The following is a 24,051-nucleotide window of genomic DNA, read 5'->3' on the forward strand; positions in this document are numbered from 1 at the left end:
CCTTGAAGGGGCAAGGAGGCGAGGAGCACTCAGCTGTGTTCTTACACTGATCTGCCACTGGGGTTAGAGACAAACGTGGTGGGAATGGAAAGCCACGCAGTCACTAGCGCCTCTGGGGGGGAATGGATGTGGCTGGTGAGAGAACAGGGGCCCAGGGAGAGTCCGGCACCAACCTGGGGGGGAGCCCAGTGGGTGTGAGCACCCCCACTTTAGAGATGATGTGATGGAGACATTCAGATGTTTAACCCCTTGTTCAAGATTCCATACTTGATAAATGGCAGATCAAACTCCCAACATAAAATGTGGGTCATTTCTTTATTATTTTATTTGTATTGGTTAACAATGATCAGCCATGCAAGAATAAATGATTATTGTAAAATCTGCAAACAATGTAGATATGTAGAGAATCCCTTCCTTGGAGCTTGACCTTGTCAGACAGGTATAGATGAGTGTTCGGGGGCAGCCGTAAAAACTGCCAGAGACTGGGCTGCTTATAACAGAAACGCATGGTCTCCCAGAAGCCCACATTCAAGGTGTCCAAAGGCCTGGCTCCTGGAGGCTCTGGAGCCTGTTCCCTGTCTCTCAGCTTCTGCCGGTTGCCAGCAAGTGTTGCCGTTCATTCACTCCAGCCACTGCCTCCATCTGCACACAGCAAAACAGCATATCCTGAAGTGCTCAACCTTATAGCCATTATTTTTAAATATCCGGAACACACAGGACCGTGGGAGTGGCTGTTGGAGAAATTTTCATGAAGGAAGAAAGATTACAACTAAGTTTTAAAATGCTAGTTTTGTTTGTTTTGTCTTGGAGAGGAGGTAAAAGTGGGAGTAAAAATAGGGAGTTTGGTGTAAGGTGGGAAAAGCAAAGGATCCCCGCATGGATGGGCTGAAGGGTGTGATGGGAGAACAGTGAGAAGTACGTTTGGGGAAGCAATTGGAAATAGTAGCTAAGCTTAATCACAATCTATCAAAAGGGACTTGTTGAAGAATTAATGTGTGACTAGGAACAGGGAGGTTATGGGCTTGTCAGCTCGACAGTGGGCACTCAGTTCCACTAACAAATGATGCCCGTGTGGGCAGACAGAATGATGGACAGACAGAATGATGGACAGGCAGATGAATGCATGGGCTTTACGTGAAACAGGTCCACTTGGTTGCTGACAAGATACTGTTTTAAAGTTCCATTTTGCCATACTTTGAACAGCTTGTCATTAGCTCAATTTAGCCACATGTAAAATCACTAAGGCAGACTTCCAGAGTTCCCACATGAAAATCAAATGTAAACCAGCTGTGACCTGCTTCAACACCATCATCGGAAGTCAGAAGTTGAACTCTTTTTTGATGTTTAAAGCCTGCATAATATTCGCTGTATTATTATTCAGCATATTACTATTTCCTTCGTGATTTATATTTGGTTTATCCCATTTATCTATTCTATCAAAACACCGCTACATAGAAAATCCCCATGCACATATTTCTCCTAATTGTGGAAATATTTTACATAAAAGACTCTAGACATGGGATGAAATTCCCAGGTTATTGGAATTTTAAAATAGATAGGTACTTCCAAATTGACCTCTTACAAATTATATGAATTCATAAGCTTCCAACTGTTATGGAGTTACCCATTTTGAGAAATCTGTGCTAAAAGGACCCAAACAATGCTGATGACAATGATCAGGATAATAAGTACGCTGGGAAGACAACAAAATGATTTAGATCTTAGACAAGTCATTCTAGGTGTCTCCACTGTTTCAGTTCTTGCGTTCGTTCATTCTTGTGCTTTTTCGTTTTACCAAATAAAATAGCTCCTTGATGTCATATGAATCCACGCTATGCTTAATGAGTATTGGTTAGTAAAATGCCTATAACTAGTAATCTTCATCTATGCAATTACATATTAATTCATAAAACACTTCAAATGTAAACAATAATTAGTAAAAGAAAAGTACATAATACCTCAGAAAAAAATCACTCCATTAAAAAGACATTATTTGTGTGATAAAAGAGATTGCCATTTTTGTATTTTTCTACAAGGTTAAAGAAAACTAAGTCAACTTATACAAGTGAATTTTAAAAGACTTTAGGGCGGGCATGGTGGCTCACGCCTGTAATCCCAGCACTTTAAGAGGCCGAGGAGGGCAGATCACCTGAGGTCAGGAGTTCAAAACCAGCCTGACCAACATGGTGAAATCTCATTTCTACTAAAAATACAAAAAAATTAGCCCAGTGTGGTGGCACGTGCCTATAATCTCAGCTACTTGGGAGGCTGAGACAGGAGAATAGTTTGAACCTGGGAGGCGGAGGTTGCAGTGAACCAGGATCACACCATTGCACTCCAGCTTGGGCAACAAGAGCGAAACTCCATCTCAAAAATAAATAAATAAATAAATAAATAAATAAATAAAAGCCTTTAACCCAGAATGCTGAGTAAATTGGCCAAAAATGCTAACCTATGTATTTCAATACTATAGGAGTCACATAGGTAGAAATAACTAGATGAAATACTTCTGGTATTTCACCTTCCCAACCCACACGAGCCAGTGTTTTTCTGTGAATAACAAAAACAGCAGAATTTACTTGCCTATCCATAAGAGGTTACCACTTCTGTGTGTTCCCCTGAAACAGGTGGTGGCTGGGTGAGAAGGTGGACGGCACTAGGGCAGGAGATGGGGGCTCCAGTATCGTGGGTGAGCTTCCTAAACCTCTGCAACTTTCAGCCCCTAAACGGGATGAGCCATCAGAATTTTTAGCACAATGCCCAGAACAAAGTAAGGATTTGACAAATGACGCCTCTCTCCACATTGTTCTGTCATCAGCCACCGCGTCCTGTACCTCCAAGCCCACTGGGCTCCGGCTGTTTCCATCACATGGAGAATGACTCAGAGCCTGGCCTCCAGCCACCCTCCTGGCCTTTCTGCTTCTCACTCTGCCACTGGCTCCTCATGGACCAGCCTGGGTGTCCTCAGACATACCACACACTTCACTGTGGGAGTCACGCAGCCCTCACTGCTCCTTCGCCAGGGAGCCACGGGGCTTTCCTCCTCAGGAGGACTCTGCAAGCAGCTGGATGAAGGGCCCTCCCGTCTCTCATCCTCCCTTAATTTTTGTCGCAGCTCTCCTTCCTTCCACTCAGTGCAGCGCACACTGATTGATCCTCCATCTTCCCCAAAAGACAGGAACAGCATGAGCAGTAGAGAGTAGATTCCAATGATAGAAAAAATAGTCAGTGATTTCTCACTTCCGTTGATCATCAATGAAGAAAATGTATCCTGAAGGTCATGTACCTCCTATGGGGCTGCTGCATCCTCAGCCTCCTGAATTTCAGCCCAGCACCTTCCTCCCCAGCACAGCAACAGGTCAGCCCTTACCAGCATCCCTCTCTTATTGCCTTTGTGCAGAGCCAGCACCAGGGCCAGGGGAGGCCTTGGGATTGTCCCTCCCCAACAATCTGTGAAACAATCCTTTATGTCACCAACAAAGCACAGCCTTATGCACTGGTGGTCAGTCCCTCCCAACACCTCTGTCACTGTAAAGCTGGCAGGCAACCCTCCAAGGTTGGCCTTCCCAAGCACTGCACCTCTAGGTGACAGAGCACATCCTTACCTTGAGGCCTGGGCACCCAGTCTATCCTGTCCAATGAGCGAGCTGTGGAGAAGGGGGGATTCCGGGTTAAGGGGTGACTAGCAGGGCTCCTGCTTTTATGTTGCCCTGTTGGGAAGGCTATTAAAGAAACACAAAGTGCTAAGCAGTGAGGATAGAACATGTTTTCATTATTTAAACCAATACATTCCACAGATGGAATAATAAGAAATGCTACAACCAAGCTAACTGAATCCAACAGCATATCAAAAAGATAATCCACCATGATTCAAGTGGGTTTCATGCTAGGGATGCAGGGATGGTTTAACATACGCAAGTCAATAAATGTGATACATCACATAAATAAAACTAAAAACAAAAATCACATGATAATCTGAATAGATGCAGAAAAAGCCTTTGACAAAATCCAGCATTTCTTTATGATTAAAACCGTTCATCAAAATCAGCATAGAATGGACATACCTTAAGGTAATAAAAGCTATCTATGACAAACCCACAGCCAACAGTTTCCTGAATGGGGGAAAGTTGAAAGCATTCCCCCTGAGGACGGGAACAAGACAAAGATGCCCACGTTCACCACTTCTCAACACAGTGCTGTTCACTACAGCATTGGTTATAAGAGCAAGACTGGAAACAGAACAAATGGATACCCATAGCGGGGTGCTTAAGTAATTTTGGGAATAGTCATGGGGTGCAGTACTTTATAGCTCTGAAACAATACAATGGATTTACATTTGAAATGTGGAATGATAACTAAGGTGCATTGCCCAGTGATATATGCAGAGGTGCAGAGGACTTTGTGTAAACACAGTCACACATCAGCCTGCATTCCAGGTGCATGCTTCTATTTGCACATAGATTGCAGGGATGATATGCAAACAAAAATGTTGACTTGGTGTTTGGAAGTTCAGAGTGGAAGGGAAACTTCCTTGCTAACCTTTTATGATATTTAGAGTTTCTAAATGTGAATACATAATACATTTAGAAATCTTAGTTAATAAGAAAAGCCTCTGTTCCTGGCCTCTTGCTGGCACATGTCAGGTGGAAATGGGGCTGTCATGCTAATGTGTGCAAACTGAGAAAAATCCAAGAATGGGAGTCTGCTTTTTTCATCATACAAATAATTGTTAATAGAAACAGTATGATAATTGCTCATTGATATACCATGCGTATTCTATTAGATAATAATAAATTTCTGAAATTTGAACTATACTTACACATGGAAATTGAAATATATGGATGAAACATTGTGGCTTATATAGGCAATTGTTTTATTGGCATTTTACAAACTGATCATCATTCCTCATGGCACGGGTCTATGTGATATTAAGTAGCTTGTTATGCTTGGGAAAGGCAGTGATGACCACAAGAATGACTTCAACTACTAAAGTACAATGGAGATTTCAACAATGTTTTGTTTAATATTTAAATATTTCATTGTGCTCCCAGGCTTTTTCTCACCCTAATAGCTCTCATCCATATCATGTGGGTCCCATTAATACAGATACCTCTGAATGCACCACTCTTCCATTATATCCAGTCAATTGCTGGTTACCTTGGGCCTACAACTGGGGGAGGGCAGGGGCTGCTGGCCACCTCCTCATCTACAGTAAGAGTCAATGAGCAGTTAAATGGATACTGAAAACCATTTATCCTGCTGGAGTGAGAAATAAATGGTTTCTTTCAATAGCGTAGTAAAATGCATCTTTTCCAAACTATTTATATGACTCAAGGCCCATCTCAATTTCAGATGTGGTTAGCCTCAATTCCTGATTCTCACCAAGGTGTGTAATGTCATCCACAGCCCAGTGCAGAGGAACACAGGTGCTGCCGTCAGACTGCCAGGGTCCGATCCCGCCTCCTCACTCACCCCGGGAGATCCCTTTAAGCCAGGAGTCAACAGTGAGGCTGGAAACATGAGTGCTTTTTAAAGTCCTGAAAGTTCAGAGGCAGACTGTCAATTTCTCCTCCACCCCTGGGCACACACCAGGAGAACTCTGTCTCCAGGTTGAAGGAAGTGCCTGTGAGAGAGTTGTGTCCCTCAGATTCTGTTCACCACAGGTGACACTCGATGCAACCCCAAACCTCTTCTGCACAATCCCAAGGGGTGCTGACTAATCCAACCCAAAGGCTGTGATGTTTGGCAGAGGCAGAAAAGAAAAGGCCAGGTGTTCTGGGAAAGACCACCTTTAAATAACACAGCACCCTCATAGCCCAGAGAGACAGTTCTAACTATTATGCCAATAAACCCGGAAAAGACCAAATCCAATATGACACATATTTCCTGTTTTGTTTTGATTTCATGCCCCCTCCCTTAACCTCCCAAGCAGCATGGATACCCTGAAGGCCCCTGGGAACTCTCTCCAACTGGATCTTACGTGGAAAGTAGTTACCTACCTACAAATCCCCATCATCAGATATGCTCTCCACAATCAAATCTTTAGAAACACAAACACCAGGATAAGTCATTAGAGAGGCCCACCCACTCCTCCCACCCTAGCTGAAGCCATGGTGCTTCGCACAGGATCCCCTGGTGTTTCCTCTGGGCTCACAGATATCCCTACAGCCTCTCTGGACATTGTTTTATACTTGCAAAATCATTTGCTCTCACCAGACCCCAAATCCTCCTTCCCAAAAGGAGCCCAGAATCAGGTTTCTGTGCCCTAGAGATGGCGCTTTTTCCTCAGGAAGTGAGTTATTTCAGGGTACGTATCATTCTCCAGTGTCAATGGCTCCTGCAATTATAGAAAAGAAAACATTAGGAGGGTGAAATGATGCCATACACGTCACACAGATCTGATAGTCTCTCGACAACTTGAGAGAGAAAATAAGAAGGGGTATAGTGATTGAGTCAAAGGTCGAAGTCCCCCAAAACTGGCACAGAAGACACCTGTGGAAAAGACAAGACCTTTTCCCACAGAATTTATCTTTAAAGTGTATCTAGATTGGCAGTTTCACAACTCTTAATCCATAGGGGAAAACTGCTGTGGAGGGAAACACCTCTGCATTGCAGTGGATCGTGGATGCTGCCATCTACCACACCCCAGTGTGCCTGGCATGGGTTGGTGAGAGGCTGCCAATCAATAGCACCACACCAAGGAAATTGCAGATGTCATAAATAGTCCACATTGGCAGATGTTCATGTCTACATTTGATTAAACTGCAGATGACATCGATAATGCACACTGGCCGATGTTCATGTCTACATCTCATTGGAAAGAAGCCAGGAAAGTAACATTTCTGTTCAAGACAAAGAAAAGTGTCTTACATTGGCAGCATCTTCTTTTTTACAGATGTCTTGTACAGTGTCCTCATTAGCAATGTCATATACAGCGTCCTTATTAGCGAATTCGTATACAGCATCCTCATTAGCGATGCCATATACAGCGTCCTCATTAGCGATGTTGTATACAGCATCCTCATTAGTGATGTCGTATAGAGCGTCCTCATTAGCGATGTCATATACAATGTCCTCATTAGCGATGTCATATACAGCAACCTCATTAGCTATGTCTTGTAAAGCATCCTCATTAGCGATGTCATATACAACGTCCTCATTAGCGATGTCGTATACAGCGTCCTGGTTAGCGATGTCTTGTACGGTGTCCTTATAAGCAATGTCGTCTACAGCGTCCTCGTTAGCATGCCTTGTGGGTGTCATTAGCGATGTCATATACAGCATCCTCATTGGTGATGTCTTATATGGTGTCCTCATTAGCGATGTTGTGTACAGCGTCCTCGTTAGCAATGCCTTGTACAGTGTCCTCGTTAGCGATGTCATATACAGTGTCCTCATTAGCGATGGCTTGCACACTGTCCTCATTAGTGATGTCGTGTACAGCATCCTCGTTAGCGTGCCTTGTACGGTGTCATTAGCGATGTCGTATACAGCGTCATAATTAGCGATGTCTTATACGGTGTCATCATTAGCGATGTTGTGTACAGCGTCATCGTTAGCGATGCCTTGTATGGTGTCCTCATTAGTGATGTCGTATACAATGTCCTCATCAGCGATGTCATATATAGCGTCCTCATTAGCAATGTCGTATACAGCGTGCTCACTAGCGATGTCTTTTTTTTTTATATATATACTTTAAGTTTTAGGGTACATGTGCACATTGTGCAGGTTAGTTACATATGTATACATGTGCCATGCTGGTGTGCTGCACCCACTAACTCATCATCTAGCACTAGGTATATCTCCCGATGCTATCCCTCCCCCCCACCCCCACCCCACAACAGTCCCCAGAGTGTGATATTCCCCTTCTTGTGTCCATGTGATCTCATTGTTCAATTCCCACCTATGAGTGAGAATATGCGGTGTTTGGTTTTTTGTTCTTGCGATAGTTACTAGCGATGTCTTATACGGTGTCCTCATTAGCAATGTCGTGTACAGCGTCCACGTTAGCGTGCCTTGTCGGTGTCATTAGCAATGTCGTATAAAGCGCCCTCATTGGTGATGTCTTGTACAGTGCCCTCATTAGTGATGTTGTGTACAGTGTCGTTGTTAGCGACGGCTTGTACGGTGTCCTTGTTAGCAATGTCACATATAGCGTCCTCATTACCGATGCCTTGTATGGTGTCCTCATTAGCGATGTCCTGTACAGCGTCCTCGATAGCATGTCTAGTACGGTGTCATTAGCGATGGCGATGCCCTGGGCGGCTTCCTCGTTGGCGATGCCCTGGGCGGCGTCCTCGTTGGCGATGCCGTGGACGGCGACCACATTGGCGATGCCCTGGGCGGCATCCTGGCTGGCGATTCCGTGGGCGGCGTCCTTGCTGGCGATGCCCTGGGCGGCATCCTCGTTGGCGATGCCCTGGGCGGCGTCCTCCTTGGCGATGCCGTGGGCGGCGTCCTTGCTGGCGATGCCCTGGGCGGCATCCTCGTTGGCGATGCCCTGGGCGGCGTCCTCCTTGGCGATGCCGTGGACGGCGTCCTCCTTGGCGATGCCGTGGACGGCGTCCTCCTTGGCGATGCCCTGGACGGCGTCCTCCTTGGCGATGCCGTGGACGGCGACCACATTGGCGATGCCCTGGGCGGCATCCTGGCTGGCGATTCCGTGGGCGGCGTCCTTGCTGGCGATGCCCTGGGCGGCATCCTCGTTGGCGATGCCCTGGGCGGCGTCCTCCTTGGCGATGCCGTGGACGGCGTCCTCCTTGGCGATGCCGTGGACGGCGACCACGTTGGCGATGCCCTGGGCGGCATCCTCGCTGGCGATTCTGTGGGCGGCGTCCTCGTTGGCGATGCCCTGGGCGGCGTCCTCGTTGGCGATGCCCTTGTCGGCGGCCTCGTTAGTGATGTCGTGTACAGTGTCCTCGTTAGCGATGTCGTGTGTGGCGTCCTCGTTAGTGATGTCGTGTACGGCGTCCTCATGGGGAGCTAGAAGAACACAGAGTTAAGGTCAGTGCCCTGGTGGTGGAGACTGTGAATCACCCAGGGGCTTGCTTGGTGTGGTGCATGGAGGTGGCTGATCACAGCATGGGCCAAGCTGATGCTGGGACATCCTCCCAGGTGGACCTGCACTAGTGAAGCTAAGGGATGTGACTCAGAACACTTTCTGCTGTGGGAATCATTTTCCAGGTTCAGGTATGCATTATCCGGTGAAGTGGGGAAATATAAAAAATAAAAATTGACAAATTCATGAAAAGCCTTCCATGAGTGCAAGTGTGAGTTTTTTATCCACTTTACATTCAGTATGCATTCACACATAAAAAATATTTTTACAAGAAATCAGAAATTTTAATTTTTGTCAGTTATGTTAAATCTAACTTAGCTGCCAACATAAAGATTCTATCTCATTTACTTGGTCTCGAGAAAATCTAGCACATAGTAAGTAGACCAAAATGTTTATTAAATGAAAACACAGAGCAGAGATAGGGGGGCTGCTAGGCAGACTGGGTTGCACCTGATTACCTGGATGATAATAAACTGCACAAAACCTCGGTCAAATTAATATTGAAACTGCCTTTTGCTTGGGCTCGTTTCCCTTGCGGAAGAAGGATGACCAAGAAGATGAACAGGAAAGAAATGAGAAACAGAGGCCTTTGCTTAGTAGCTAAAGGCCACCTTCTGTAACATGAAATAGTCTGCAAGTGGCCTTGAACTCTGCCGTGATTTAGTGACAGAGTTCCCTCATGTCTTCTACCCAGGTTGAAGTCCAGCAAAATTGTGACTGTCCTCTTTACAACTTGCGAGACCACACTGCTTCTGCATTTGCCTGTTGTATGTATGAGATTTACACTTGTTTTAAAGCAACATTTTGTTTCAGTTGGGCTGGTGGCCATACCCGGCACTAGCCAGTCAATAGTGAGATGGCTCCTCATGGAGGAGGCTTGGCTTGAGGCTGAGGGTCTTTAACCCACATATACAAGAGAGTTGCCACTAAGGGATGGAAGCCAGGCTAATAACCAAGTGCCACACAGAGTTCCTATCTGTCCCTCCTCACCATTTTCAGCTGGCAGGATTTGAGCATTTTAGGGCTTGGGAAGATAGTATTACTAAATCTACTAAAATACATCACCCATCCTTATAGACTTTGACCGGTTGCTGAGCAAATTAACTTCACAACTGAAGTGGGCCACACTGGCCTTTGTGGTCCCCCACTCCTCTTAGAATTTGTGAGCGTGGGGCCTACTGGAGGGTGGGAGGTGGGAGGAGGGGGTGGATCAGGAAAAATAACTGATATTAGGCTCAATATATGGGTGATGCAATAATCTGTACAACAAACTCTCATGACACACATTTATATATGTAGCAAACCTGCACATCCTGCACAAGTACCCCTGAACTTAAAAGTTAAAAAAAAAAAGGGATCTGTGAGCTGAGCCAAACATCTGGGGATCTTTGTGCTTTTGACACACTGATGACTATGCCGGTCCGTGGGGAGATGAGCCTATAACTGCCCTGGGTTGTGTGACCACGGAGGCCACTTTATGATGATGGGCAGTGTCTGGGGCCTTTTGGGCTCATTGCTTTAGGGCTTATACGTGAATGCTGGACTCCCTGTGTGGTGGTGAACACCCCATGACTAAGTGCATGTCAGCGTCAGCACTGGCCCACACTCCTGGGTTCGTGTTTTCACTTTTTCATTCAGGAACTCGGGAGCTGGGGCCACTCCCTTGGCCCTTCAGGTTCTCCACCTGAGCAGTGGGGATAATAAGGCAGACCCGGGGATGGCTCTGGTGAGGGTGGAGGAGTCACTGTACAGACAGAGTAGAGCGGGGGTGGATTTTATTGTTAGAAGTGGACACTGGTGATTGGGTTGTATAAGTGGGAAATCTCTCCTGAGAAAACACACAGCCTCACCTGTACAGAAACACACACATTCACACCACACGATGCAGCCTCACACAAGACACCACCAATCCTCAAGCACCCAACTCAGCACCACCCAAAAGGGAGCACAGCTGCTTCCTCAAAATTTAGCCATAATTTTTCCCTGGGGAATTCAGGTTTTAAAAAAACACTTCCCCTATACTTATTCCTATCACAATCCCAGGATCAGGGAGGCTCTTCACATTGAAACTAGGCAAGGATGCCACACCTTTCTTGGCATCCAGATTGTTTTCTTGGCAAGTGACTCCAGAATACTTACTAGATTCACGCCTCAGAGGGGCCATCTGCACCACCTGCAATACAGAAACAAAGCTTTTTGAGGGGTATGTCATGTTGTGGATTGTTTGCACAAGGCTCTGTTTCTCTCAGTGAATACTGAAAACTTGATCAGAAAGTGTAGTCAACTTCAAGGCCTCCAAAACAAGGGTAGGATACACACTGGAAAAGACATCAGCTTCTGGATGGTGGATCTCTCAGGTCCACGTAGGTTGGCAAGTGCAAAATACTGAATCCAAGGAGAAGACATTGCTTCCAAGGACAAGGACCCCAAGGATACAGTCTACAACCTGAAGCCGTCATAGCTAAATGCCATTTTGGATTACATATCAGTTGCTAAGAGTCACTTCTTCCTCCCCCTCAGAAAACTGCACTTAATACCTGTCATGGACATTGTCATTTTTTCACATGTAAAGTCAGTTGAAAAAGAAAGACACCAAGAAAGGAACATTTCTATTTCAGAGAAAGCAAGGCAACCTTACCCTCGCGTTGACTGGCCTCTCTCCATCTCCTCTGTCCTTGTGAACTAGAGACTCCTCAGAGGCTAGGAGGACACAGAGCAACAGTTAGTCATAGATGCTTTTGTTCATGAGTTATTCAGGGAGCTCTGCTTAATGCGGACAACAGGACAGTGTGTGTGGATGTGTTTCATTAAAAGCACAGCTTGAGCTCCTGCTAGAAAATCTTCCCTCGTGGAAAGACAGGCAAGAACGAGGAGCTAAGGAGCAAGAAATAGAGTCCCTGGCATTTTGCTGATGGCAACTTAAGGCAATGGGAATGAGTCAGTCTACAAATGGTACCGAAGCACATGCTATAGTTTGATGAGAGTCCCACTGCTCACACTGTGAGGTTTGAAACCCAGCTAAATGGTTTTCTAAACCTGTAAAAACAATATTAGCTTGCAGGATTTATGTCCCAAGACTACTTTTACCTCTGAGGATCCACAGTGGCTGTCACTGCAGTTATGTATTTTAGCATTTTGCACTTGAATAAAAGCACAGTTTAATAGATAGATCGGATTCAATTCTAGGCAAAACAGTCTATGGTATTTATTCACTAATCCTTTGTTATAACTGCTGATGGGAGAATTAGAAGTACTGAAATTATATCCTTTAAAATTAATTAAAGCATAATTATTAATCACACAATATTTTTTCATCCAGGCCTCCTTTTCTTTGTCATGCATGCATATTAATTGAGGATGGAGAATATCTACGCTTGTTCAGGCCAGCCAACATACGACAGTTTACTTCAAGAGAGGAGACATGGGTTGAATGCTGGTGTGTTTTAACTCTGCAGCGCAAACAGTTGCAACAAGTGTGGTGAACTAATCACCAGATGGCCCTTTGCTGCCTTATTTGTCATTGTGCCTTACATGTAGCTTGCAGGATTTGATTACGCTTATGTTTTGTGGTGATCATACTTTCAACTATTCCTAAAATACTGCTTCAGTCTTATCTGTTTGGGGTCAACTGCTGAGGATTTCATACAAATTAATGAAGTTTGTGAATCTAAAGTTCTACACAAAGGTGGAAATATTTGCAAATCATTTATCTTGTAAGAGACTAAAATTTAGAATATATTTTAAATATATTTAAGATATATTCAAAAATCTACAACAACAAACTAACTAAATAAAAATCAGACAACTCTTTAAAAATGGGCAAAAGACTTCAACATATATTTCCCTAAAGAAGATACAGCCACAGATAGTAGCACACGAAAAGCTGCTCAGGATCATTAGTCATTAGGGAAATGCAAATGAAAAACACAAGCAGCCACCAATATACACCTACTAGGATGATTTAAGGGAAAATAAGTGTGAAGAAGGACGTAAAGAAATTGTAATCCTGATTCATAGATGGTAGAAATGGATAAAGTTGCAGCCACTGTGAAAAACAGTCTGCAGTGGCTCAGAAGGTTAAATATAGAACCCCTGTTGGACCCAGGAACTCTACTCTTAGGCACCCCAAAGAATAGAGAACAGAAATCAAACAGATGTTTGTATACTAATGTTTATAGCATCACTCTTCACAGGAGCCAAAAGGTGGAAATAATCCAACCATCAGTGAACAAATGAATGTAATAAAAGCAAGGTGGTCTGCATGCAATGCTACATCATCCATCTGTAAAAAACGAACATAATTTTGATAGATGATACAACATGGCTGGACATTGAGAACATTATGCTTAGTGAAATAAGCCAGACACAAAAGGAATATATTGTATAATTGTAATTACATGAAGTGCCTAGAATAGTCAAATTCATACAAGAGAAAGTGGGATAGGAATCACCATGGGCTGGAAATAGGGGGAAGGTGCTATATTGCTTATTGTGGACAAGGTTTTGTAAGAAATCATCAAAATTGTGGGTGTAGATAGTGGTGTTGGTTATGCAACCCTGTGAATATATTGAATGCCATGGAGTGCACACTTTGGTTAAAAGGTTCAAATGATAAATAATGTGTTATATATATTTCCCCATGATAGAAAACACGCACAGTCAAGCCCAGACGCCAATCTTGTTAGCTGCCTTCCTTTACCTTCAAGAGTGGGCTGAAGCTTGTCCAATCTTTCAAGGTTGCTGAAGACTGTATGATGGAAGTCATCTGCATTGGGAAAGAAATTAATGGAGAGAGGAGAAAACTTGAGAATCCACACTACTCACCCTGCAGGGCCAAGAACTCTGTCTCCCATGCATTGCTGACCCATCTCAGTATTTCCTGTGACCACCTCCTTTTTCAACTGAAGACTTTGCACCTGAAGGGGTTCCCAGGTTTTTCACCTCGGCCCTTGTCAGGACTGATCCTCTCAACTACTGACCATTTCACCTCCATTCATGTCCATGCCACATCAGGCTGTGTTGTCTAGATGGAATGAATCCACCCCAAATGTCCCTTTCTGGAGGAAGCCACCATTACGCTGTACCTCCAAGCATAATGGTACATCCACACACACCAAGGCACCTCGCTCATGCAAGGTGTGTGTCCTCTAACAAAGTTTCACGCTCTAAACCCAGATAACTTTTCAAATCCAAGTTCTGTTGATTCCCCTACTTTGGGTGCTCCATAGATGCTCATTTGTCTACTAAACACTGACCCAGGCAATTAAATATTCCAAAGTGACCAGCAGAATTTTTATGTTAATTCTGACATTGCGTTGTTAGTACAAGTGTTTTTCCCCCTTCAAATTTATGTCTTTGTTACTGATAAATGTAACTGATAATGTGTTTTTCAGCTATGTTGCCAAGCATATTTATATAAAAATATACTCAGATTGACAAAGATGATAGCAACAATGATAATCTTATTTGTTTTATACTAATCTTTATGTGTTACTTTCATCATTTCTTACATATTGGGGCCTACCATACATTGTACGGTGAAATTAGTGCTATGCATCATGGTAGAAATATAAATTGGCAAAAGTAATTTAGAAAATAGTTCCCTTGTTTCTTAAAAAAATTAGGCTGGGTGTGGTGGCTCATGCCTATAATCCCAGCACTTTGGGAGGCAGAGATGGGTGGATCACCTGAGGCTGGGAGTTTGAGACTAGCCTGACCAACACAGCAAAATCCTGTCTCTACTGAAAATACAAAAATTATCCAGGCATGGTGGTGTGTGCCAGTTGTCCCAGCTACTCGGGAGGTTGAGGCACGAGAATTGCTTAAACCTGGGAGGTGGAGGTTCCAGTGAGCCAAGATTGTGCCACTGGACTCCAGCCTGGGTCTCAGAAAAAAAAATTTTTTTTTGACCAAAATGTCATTATGCATTACATGACTGTATATGAATGCTCAAAGCTACATTACTCATCAAAGAAAATAACAAAACAATTAAATGTCCATTAACTGATAAATGAATAAACACTATCTGTATGAGTAAACACAGCAGACTATGAAGGAAAACACATGACCAGCACGTGCTAACACGTCAATTAACTTCAAACATAGTATGCTAAATGAAGGAAGTCAGATTCCAAATATATATATATATGTCCATTTCTATTAAGCAAGTGGGAAATTTATGGAGATGGAATGTCACAGCAGTATTGCTTAGGGCTGGAGATGGGGATGGGGATTAACTGCCAGTGCGCAAGAGAGAATTTGGGTGAGGGAAACATATTTAAATTAGATCGTGGTGATGGGTGCACACAGTATCAATTTAATAAAGCATCAAATTGTAGACCTTTTCAGTGGGCAAACTTTATGGTGGGTTCACACCCAATATAGCTGTTAAAAATAAATTAATGTTACGGAAATTCTTGTCGGGTTTTTAACAAGCCAAGAGATATGCTGTGAAAGTAGCATTAATTCAAATGGTTGTCACAGGTCACTTAAAGTTAATCAGATAGTTGTCCTACAAATATAGGGTGAATGTTATTCATGAATTTCCTGAATCTATTGCAATAATCACATTTTTTTCCATTAAACTCTTGAGGTAGCTAATTTTATTTATTGCATTTTCAATGTTAATCTACTATTTCATATTTTGAGATTAACTCACATTAGTCAGAATTTACAGTATTTTAAAATATCACAGAATTTAATTTACCTTATCTGGTTTTGGTTTCAAGACTATACTAGCCATTTCATTTAATTGTACATGTAGGGTATTCTAATTTATGGAAAACTATTACATCTTCCTTGATTTTTTTTTTTTTTTTAGAAATTACTTCTAGGGATCTATATGGTAGAGTCCATGGAGAATTGTTTTAATTCTTCATTCGTGTCTTCAGTGGCTATAGGATTGGTCATATTGGTCATAGTTTTCTGCTCGGATTTCAATAAGAAACTTGTGGAAGAACCTGAAGGGTGGGATCTTTGAGGGAGCCTAAGACAGAGCAAGACAAGCTAAGAAGGAGGGCAGTGCCACAGCAGAACTGCTATTGATGCCCCCTCGCCTAGATTGCGGAAGAGACATCCAGCTGTAGACACTGAGGTGCAGGAAAACAATGGAGCACCATCACAGAAAGCAGTGCCCAGGAACAAGGAGGCACTGATGGTGGCAAGGGGCAAAGACAGCTGCCACGAGGCTGTTCACATGAGGGTCTCAGGCTGCATAGACACCCACACCAGCTGAGGGGTCCTGGCTTTCATAAAGTGTGTGGCTCAGCCAGGCCACCAACAAGCAGTTCACAAACAGTAGTAATACGACACTTTCCAAAGACCTTACTTGAGTAACACGGTGATCCTCACAAATTTCCAATCAGGATGGTCGCACAGTTCCTCCTGCTTTAGGACTCAGAGCCTGCCCGTGGTCACAGTGGGTAGGTGCAGACTCTGAAGATGCACTTTGGTCAGAGACCCCGCTGAACTCTGTCTAATGAGGACCTCTGTCCTGTCTGCTGACCACCGGTCAGAGGTGCAGGCTGCAGTGGGGAGTAAGAATGCCACCTTCTCAATGTTGGGAAAACTCCCTGCCAGAACTGAGAATGGCCCTTTCTAAGCAGAAGGCAAGCTCAGACTAAAGAAGGAGGCCGACCACATCAGGTTGGCAGATTGCCAAAGATTCACTCAGGGAGAGCCCACATCCTGGGCCATCTTGGGTGGTGGCAAGATGAGGTAGACGACTGCTTTTGCAACACATACCTGACAACAAAAAATCAACAACTGTAAAAGAGCCACAAAATCCCCAAATATTTGCAAATTAGCAATGCACTTTTAAATAACTCATGGGTTAAAGAAGAAGTCTCAATAGAAAATTAAAAATACTTTTAACTACATTAAAAGAAAATGTGACTTGGCAAGATTTCTGGATGTAGCAAAAGCAGTCCTTAGAGGGAAATCTATAGCATTGGATGCAATATACTAAAAATCACAAGACCTAAAATCAGTAATATCACGTTCAAATTAGGGAACTATAGAAAATAGAGGAATGCAATGGAAAGCAAGTAAAAGTAATAGACAACATCACAGAAATCAATAAAATTAAAACACTCAAATCATCAGAAAATCAATAAAACCAAAAGCTGGTTCTTTGATATGCTCATTACAATGAATGAATTGATATGCAGGCTAACCAAGAAAAAGAAGATAACACAAACGACCAATTTCAGAAATAAAAGAGGAGCCATCTCTACTGAACTGTTAGGCATTAAAAGGAATATTATGAACAGTTCTATGACCGCAGTTTGATAACCTCAGTGAAATGTATCAATTCCTTGAAAGGCAATCTTCCCAAGGTCATGCTAGAATCCTAATTTGAATAAACTTATGTCTATTAAATAAGTTGAATTCACATTAAGAGCATTCCAAAAAATAAAGCACCAGGCCCAGATGGTTTCTCTCATGAAATCTACCGAATTCTTCAACAGGTGAATAAAAACACAAAAATTCATTTAATGCAATATTATATTTATTGGTGATTTAATGTGCCATTTTTTGCCATTAAGGCATAAAAAAGACATGAAAGCAGCTAAAGCGTACATCAATTTAGTGCAATAAATTCATCTGAAAAAACTACATAATATATGATTCCGACTATATGACATTCTGGAAAAGGCAAAGCTGAAGCGATAGTAAAAATGTTAATAGTTGCCAAGGTTTCTGGAGAAAGAGGACAGAGATTAATGAGAAGAGAATATTTTTAGGGAAGTGAACATTTTCTTTATGAGACCATAAGGGTGAACATAATGTTTTAAATATTTCAAAATTCATATATATGTATAACAGAAAGAATGAACATCATGCTAATGTAGACTTCAGATAATAATGTATCAATATTTTCTCATTATTCTAGCAAATGTACCACAGTAATGTAAGATGTTACTAATAGGTGAAATTAGGAAGTGAGGGTGAGGAGACAGAATAATATGGGAACTTCGTGTATTATATACTCAATTTTTATTTATTTATTTATTTATTTATTTATTTATTTTGAGATGGAGTTTCACTCTTGTCACCCAGGCTGGAGTGCAATGGCATGATCTTTGTCACTGCAACCTCTGCCTCCCGGGTTCAAGCGATTCTCTGCCTCAGCCTCCTGAGTAGCTGGGATTACAGGTGCCTGCCACCACATCCGGCTAATTTTTTTGTATTTTTAGTAGAGATGGGGTTTCACCATGTTGGCCAGGCTGGTCTCCAACTCCTGACCTCAGATGATCCGCCTGCCTTGACCTCCTAAAGTGCTGGGATTATAAGTGTGAGCCACCACGCCCGGCCATATGCTCAGTTTTTATGTCAATTTCAAACTCTCTAAAGTGATATATTAATTGAAAAATAATAATATAGCACCACTCTTTCAGGGAGATCTATGCTTAACAACCAGGTAATTTCTAGACATTAGCTTGAAACACTGTCTATCATTAAACATGAACCAAAATTGACTTTTAAGTAGATATTTACTTTTGTGGTTGTAGCAATATTTACTGACCAGGCAAATTAGAATCCTGACACATTAAAAAATATGGCTTAGTCTCTTCATAGTTTCCTCTTACATATGGGACACTGAATACTCCCCGCAATTGCAATTCTTGAATCAACTTAATTAATGAACTTCCACAGTACCTTCTTGTGGGTACCTCTTCTTCTTTACCGGCGAGCCATGAGGTCTCTGACACTGGTTGGTGTGCACAGCATATCTTCTTGTATTCTCTATCAGAGAAGATGCTGGTTAATGCATTTACAATAGATAGGGCTGTTGACATCTTGCTGACAGAAGACCAGAGGGAAAATAGTGATAATCTGTTTTAAGTTTAAACTTATGATCCTTTTCTTTACAGGCTTCCAAGCAGAGCCCACTGAATCAAAGTTGGGTTTCAGGAAGATCACGGAGTTCAGTGAGCACTCAACACCTCTATCAGACAGACTGCGTGGGCAGTGCCTTCCTGGAGAGGAGAACACAGCAGGATGACCGTGAGTGCAGGGCTGGTGCAGAGTGGGGGCCCGGATTCAAATTCCACTAAGCCATGTGGACCTAGCAAGCTCATGTCCTCCCTCTGCCCTCAGTTCTCTGCACTGTCATAATGTAATTTTAGCAATACTTTTTAGGCCCTATTTAGGCCCTACTTCTTAGTATCACAGTACAGGGCTAAAAAATCACTAAATACAGGAAAACCTTAGAGAGGACTGGTACTTCAGTAATGTTCTCTAAGTGTTTACTACATGCCAGGAGGAATAAGCTGGACACTTAGCAGTGGCGGAATATGGAGGGGGAAGTTGGATGGCTCCGGGGCAGTGGAGCATGCTTTCCTGTTCAGCTTTTCTGTGGGCATGATGCCTTATGGTTTATGGAGAACAGCAGCCCTGCAGGGCGTGCAGAGGAGGGGCTGTGGCTGAGATTTTACACTTGAGGGTGCTGACATTCAGAGATGATAAGTGATGAGCAGAACCTCAACCCCGCTGAGTGAAGGACCTGAGATGGGAAATGTATTTGGCTCCCTAGAGAGAGAGATTCCTGAAAAACTGCCACCTCTTCCTCACGCCCTGTGCCAGAGACCCAAGAGACCCCTCACTGTCTTTCTCCAGTCTTCCTAGCCCGAGGTGTGTGGGTGGACAAAGGTGATGCTCTGGAGGAAATGCCTGAGATAAGGACAGGTCCTTAATGATAAAGAATTCTCCTTCCTCTTTCAGATCCTTCACCTCCCCAGTATGACAGCTTAAAGGCTGTCATCTCTGTGGCCTGCCTCCCCTTTCCCTTCACCCTGCCAGCTGCCTCTCAGTGACTGTCTCCTCCAGTGACTACACTGAGGGACCAGGGACTGCTTGCCTCCCGAGGCTGCTCAGACCTTCCGACACTGCAAAATGATTGCCAAAAGATGGGTCTGCAAAGAGTAACTTCCCTTCCACTGATCAAACCTGAATATGCAAGCTACTGTGAATTAACTGGAAAAGTGGCCGTGTGGGCTGGTGCTTTGGTGATTTAATGAATTAAGTCTGCAACCCCCACTGCCTCCTTGACTATTGATCAGAGCTGCCTGCAATAAGTTCTGGCTAAGAATGGGCAGTGGCTGCACCAGCTCTGGGTAAAAGTTGACTTAAAATGACCAATCTCATTCACTAACCTCAACATAGTCTTATGGGTTCAATGGACCTGTCCAATCCTTTGCTCTGTTCTGTCCATCACCTTCCTGTGTAATTTTCCTCCACCACGCACATAATAGAAACATGGCACAGGGGAGCTAATCACCTCCTTTATCCCCCACTTCAGGCTCACATGTAAGTTTATAGTAAAAGCCTTTTCAAATGACTGCTTTAACTGCTGCTACAGCATGTGTCATCAGTTGAATGGAATCTGTCATGTGACTTTAAGCAACCCTTTGTTGAGAGACAAGATTCAATACTAGGGACAGTATTCTAGTGTACTACATCATTGATTTTATGTTATGAAGATCATCAGTTATTGAAAATGTACAAATAATGAAGCCCAGCCTTACTCTTCAATGCTGTGTGTGTAAATCCACTGAGTGTGCTGACCCCCATGCTTGTACCCACCTGCTAACACAGAAAGGGTCCACTCAGAAGGGAGGCACAGCTCCAGCACTGAGGCTGTCCACACCAGCTTCACAAGAGAGTTGCCACAAGGATGACGGATACCCGGATAACACCAAATGGTAATTTGAGTACTTAATGGTCATGATCCCTAAAGTGTGTAGCTCAGAGGGCTTGTGGTGATAACTCCATCAAGACTCGAAAACATCTCCCCAATTCTTATTGGACTTGATCCATGTCTTGAGGAGACCCAGCTATGACACGCAGGCACCACATTGTCCTACTTAGTGCCTCCCTTAGTGTTTCAGAACCTGTGATTTGATCAGAAACATGGGCTTTCTATGTTGGTTTCACACTAAGGACTATGTGACACCTGCAGGAAGATGCCTACATAGCTACCTGGATTATGAGATCATGAGGCTCTCTTATGTGAGGGATGGCGTTTGGGATCTCTGCAGGCATGGGTAATTCCAGGCATAGAGGCTGCTGGAACTCCCTCGCATGGTGAATAATGATCTCTTCACTGGCTGATAAATACAGGTTGTAGTTCAGGCCTTCAACATTAGCACCGTATGAGTAAACATTTTGACTCTTCACTATGCAGCAAGTGAACCAGGGCACATTTATGTATGTGGCTTAGTTTCTCCATCTGGCATGTGGGCTCAATAAACAAGCTCACAACATATGGGCATGATGATGATGAGGTGTGAACTAATGTAAGTAAAGTATGTGGCCTGATTTGTTAAATTAAGAAAAATGGCACTGAGAGTTGTGCTGGGTAAACACAACATTTTTTTCCTGGGGGAAACACACATAGACACACATTCACAAGCAAATCATGCAGACGTGCACACAGACCTCCTCACCCCACCCCCACCCTAATACACACATACCCACACACAACCTAATGTGAACACGTTCCCAGAAACTATACATAGATAAAAATAGTATGTCACCTGGAAAACCAGTTTCTTTTACTCTACCCCACATCCTCATTCCCACCAGATGTCTTGGATCATGGAGGCTCTCCAGACAAAAGCCAGCAGTTAAGCTCCAGATTTCCTATAGAATCCTTTTCTAACAACCAGTGAGTGATTCCAGAATACGTACCATTGAATGTGCTCCCTGAAGTCACCTGCAATTAGAGAAGGAAAACACTCTGAGAATCAGGCTATGCTATGGATGGCTCACACAGGTCTTTTGTTCACTTGGAAACTCTGGGTAACCAAGATTGGAAATAAGGTTCAAGTCAAAAGCCCCAACTCTAGAGTAGAGTTCCCTTAGGAAAGCACAGGGGCTTTTCTGGAAGAATGTTTCTGTCTAGGTAATTTTTGAGTAGCAATTGCAGAATTCTTATCTAAAGTGGAAAGCTTGTTCCTGAAGAAAACATCCCTTAACACGCAGTGTACTGTCTGACACTGCCAATTTTGCACGTCCTCTGGAATCAGGTGTCAGTTGGTAAAATACACCTCCTCCATCCCCAAGAAAATATTATCTAACATCTATAATGTAGTGGATAATTTTCCCATAGCTGATATCAACTGAAAAATAAAGGATCCAAGAAAACAACATTTACATCTTAGGCAAAGACAGGCTACTTTACCTTGGTAGTAGAGTAGGGCTCCTTTTTCACACGCCTTTTGGAAGGCTTCTTCGAGTCACCTAGGGGATGTGGAGGGACACAGCATGGCTGTCAGTTCATTGGCAGTGCTACTCATGAATGACTCAGGGACTGGGACTTAGGGGTGTGCCTGGTTAACAAGCATGGAATGAGCTTCTCCTGGACCATCTTCTTCATGGACCAAGGAAGGCAAAGAAAGAGCAGCAAGGAAATGAGAGTAGAGCCCTTGGCTTTTCAGGTAATGGCAAATGAAAGCAACATGAAATAATCAAACTCCAAATGAACAAATGGTAAAATACATGCTTGGATTCAACCACAGCATCCTGTCACTTCTTCAGACCCTTTAAAAGCCCAGCAGGACTGCCACTACCTTCTTGACATCTACCAAGTCCCTTTCAACCTCCACAGACCCACATACACTGCTACTGCATTTATCATGGAGGGTATAGGGTTCTGCCTTGTATATGTGTGAATTTTTTAAAAACTAGGTTTAATAACATGCACCAGCATTAATTATATTTATTTCTTTTCTTGGTTATGAAAATAATCAGTCAGGCATAGTGGCTCACACCTGTAATCCCAGCAGTTTGGAAGGTGGAGGTGGGCGGATCATTTGAGGTCAGGAGTTCAAGACCAGCCTGACCAACATGGTAAAACCCCATCTCAACTAAAAAAAAAACAAAAAACCCAGCTACTCAGGAGGCTGAGGCAGGAGAATCCCTTGAATCTGGAGGCAGAGATTGCAGTGAGCTGAGATTGCACCACTGCACTCCAGCCTGGGTGACAGAGACTTCATCTCAAAAAAAATAAAAATAAAAAATCAGGCCAGGTGTGGTGGCTCACGCCTGTAATCCCAGCACTTTGGGAGGCCGAGGCGGGTGGATCATGAGGTCAGAAGATTGAGACCATCCTGGCTAACAGAGTGAAACCCCGTCTCTACTAAAAACACAAAAACTTTGCCAGGCATGGTGGCACGTGCCTGTAGTCCCAGCTACTCAGGAGGCTGAGGCAGGAGAATCGCTTGAACACAGGAGGCAGAGGTTGCAGTGACCTGAGATCATGCCACTGCACTCCAGCCTGGGCAACAGCACGAGACTCTGTCTCAAAAAAAAAAAAAAAAAAGCCCCTAAAAATAATCAATTATTAAAGATTAGAAAATACTGAAATACTTATATTTTAAAATAACCACTATAACCATACATTTTCCATTCAGTCTTCCTTTGCCCTGTGTTTGCAGTCATCATGTGAGGGGCTGCGTATGTTCAGCCCAGGCAACTCACAGCGAGAGAGGGCAGAGCGGGGAGATGGCCCCTGGTGAGCACTGAGGCTCTTCAAACCAGCTGCCGAGGGAGTTGCAAGCAGGGTGACACATGAGGCTCATTATTTAGTGGTATTTTGTGTTCTTACTTGTGTTGTCCCCAGGCTGTGTAGCTCACAGACTTTTTTTTTTCTTTTAACATTTCTATAGGGGTCATTTGAAGTTCATAATGCCATCAAACATCAGTACAGGGTCTTCCCATTATTTACCGGCTTTGGGATATGTGCTGAGGAGTGGCCGCACACTGAAGGAATGTGACCGGTTGTCCCAAGTGTTGTCCTCCAACTCAAAATCCGCAACCAGTTCAAAAGCATTTGGGCTTTCATGTGCCTTTCACATAAAGACTATGACACAGCTAAGCTATTCATGTACTAATACCTGCCCTGAGCTGTGTGACCACAGACACCACCCTATAATGGGGCCAGTGTGTAGGAACTCTACAGGCTCAGATCATTCCAGACATACATGCAG

At 43.5% G+C, this 24,051-nt stretch overlaps 2 protein-coding genes across 2 annotated transcripts in view; both read right to left on the reverse strand.

Moving 5' to 3' along the window:
- Positions 1 to 301: 301 nt before the first annotated feature.
- LOC134756411 (uncharacterized) overlaps positions 302 to 24,051 on the reverse strand; it is a 41,048-nt gene continuing 17,298 nt past the window's right edge. Inside the window, exons 2-11 of the mRNA XM_063705035.1 lie at positions 23,790 to 23,910; positions 22,245 to 22,303; positions 21,752 to 21,776; positions 18,719 to 18,805; positions 13,758 to 13,823; positions 11,697 to 11,758; positions 11,198 to 11,231; positions 6,214 to 8,982; positions 5,383 to 5,537; positions 302 to 731 (exon numbers count right to left, since the gene is read on the reverse strand). Coding sequence (XP_063561105.1) covers positions 7,964 to 8,982; positions 11,198 to 11,231; positions 11,697 to 11,758; positions 13,758 to 13,823; positions 18,719 to 18,805; positions 21,752 to 21,776; positions 22,245 to 22,303; positions 23,790 to 23,910 — 1,473 coding nt within the window. The 3' untranslated portion in view covers positions 302 to 731; positions 5,383 to 5,537; positions 6,214 to 7,963. The remainder of the gene's footprint in view (positions 732 to 5,382; positions 5,538 to 6,213; positions 8,983 to 11,197; positions 11,232 to 11,696; positions 11,759 to 13,757; positions 13,824 to 18,718; positions 18,806 to 21,751; positions 21,777 to 22,244; positions 22,304 to 23,789; positions 23,911 to 24,051) is intronic.
- On the reverse strand, positions 6,266 to 7,446 carry LOC101123878 (uncharacterized). Its single transcript, XM_055374902.2, has 2 exons — positions 6,871 to 7,446; positions 6,266 to 6,337 (listed from the first exon to the last, which is right to left on the reverse strand). Exons 1-2 carry the CDS (start codon positions 7,444 to 7,446, stop codon positions 6,266 to 6,268), a joined length of 648 nt encoding a protein of 215 aa, XP_055230877.2.

Source organism: Gorilla gorilla, chromosome 23 (genome assembly GCF_029281585.2).
Source record: "Gorilla gorilla gorilla isolate KB3781 chromosome 23, NHGRI_mGorGor1-v2.1_pri, whole genome shotgun sequence".
Lineage (NCBI taxonomy): Eukaryota > Metazoa > Chordata > Mammalia > Primates > Hominidae > Gorilla > Gorilla gorilla.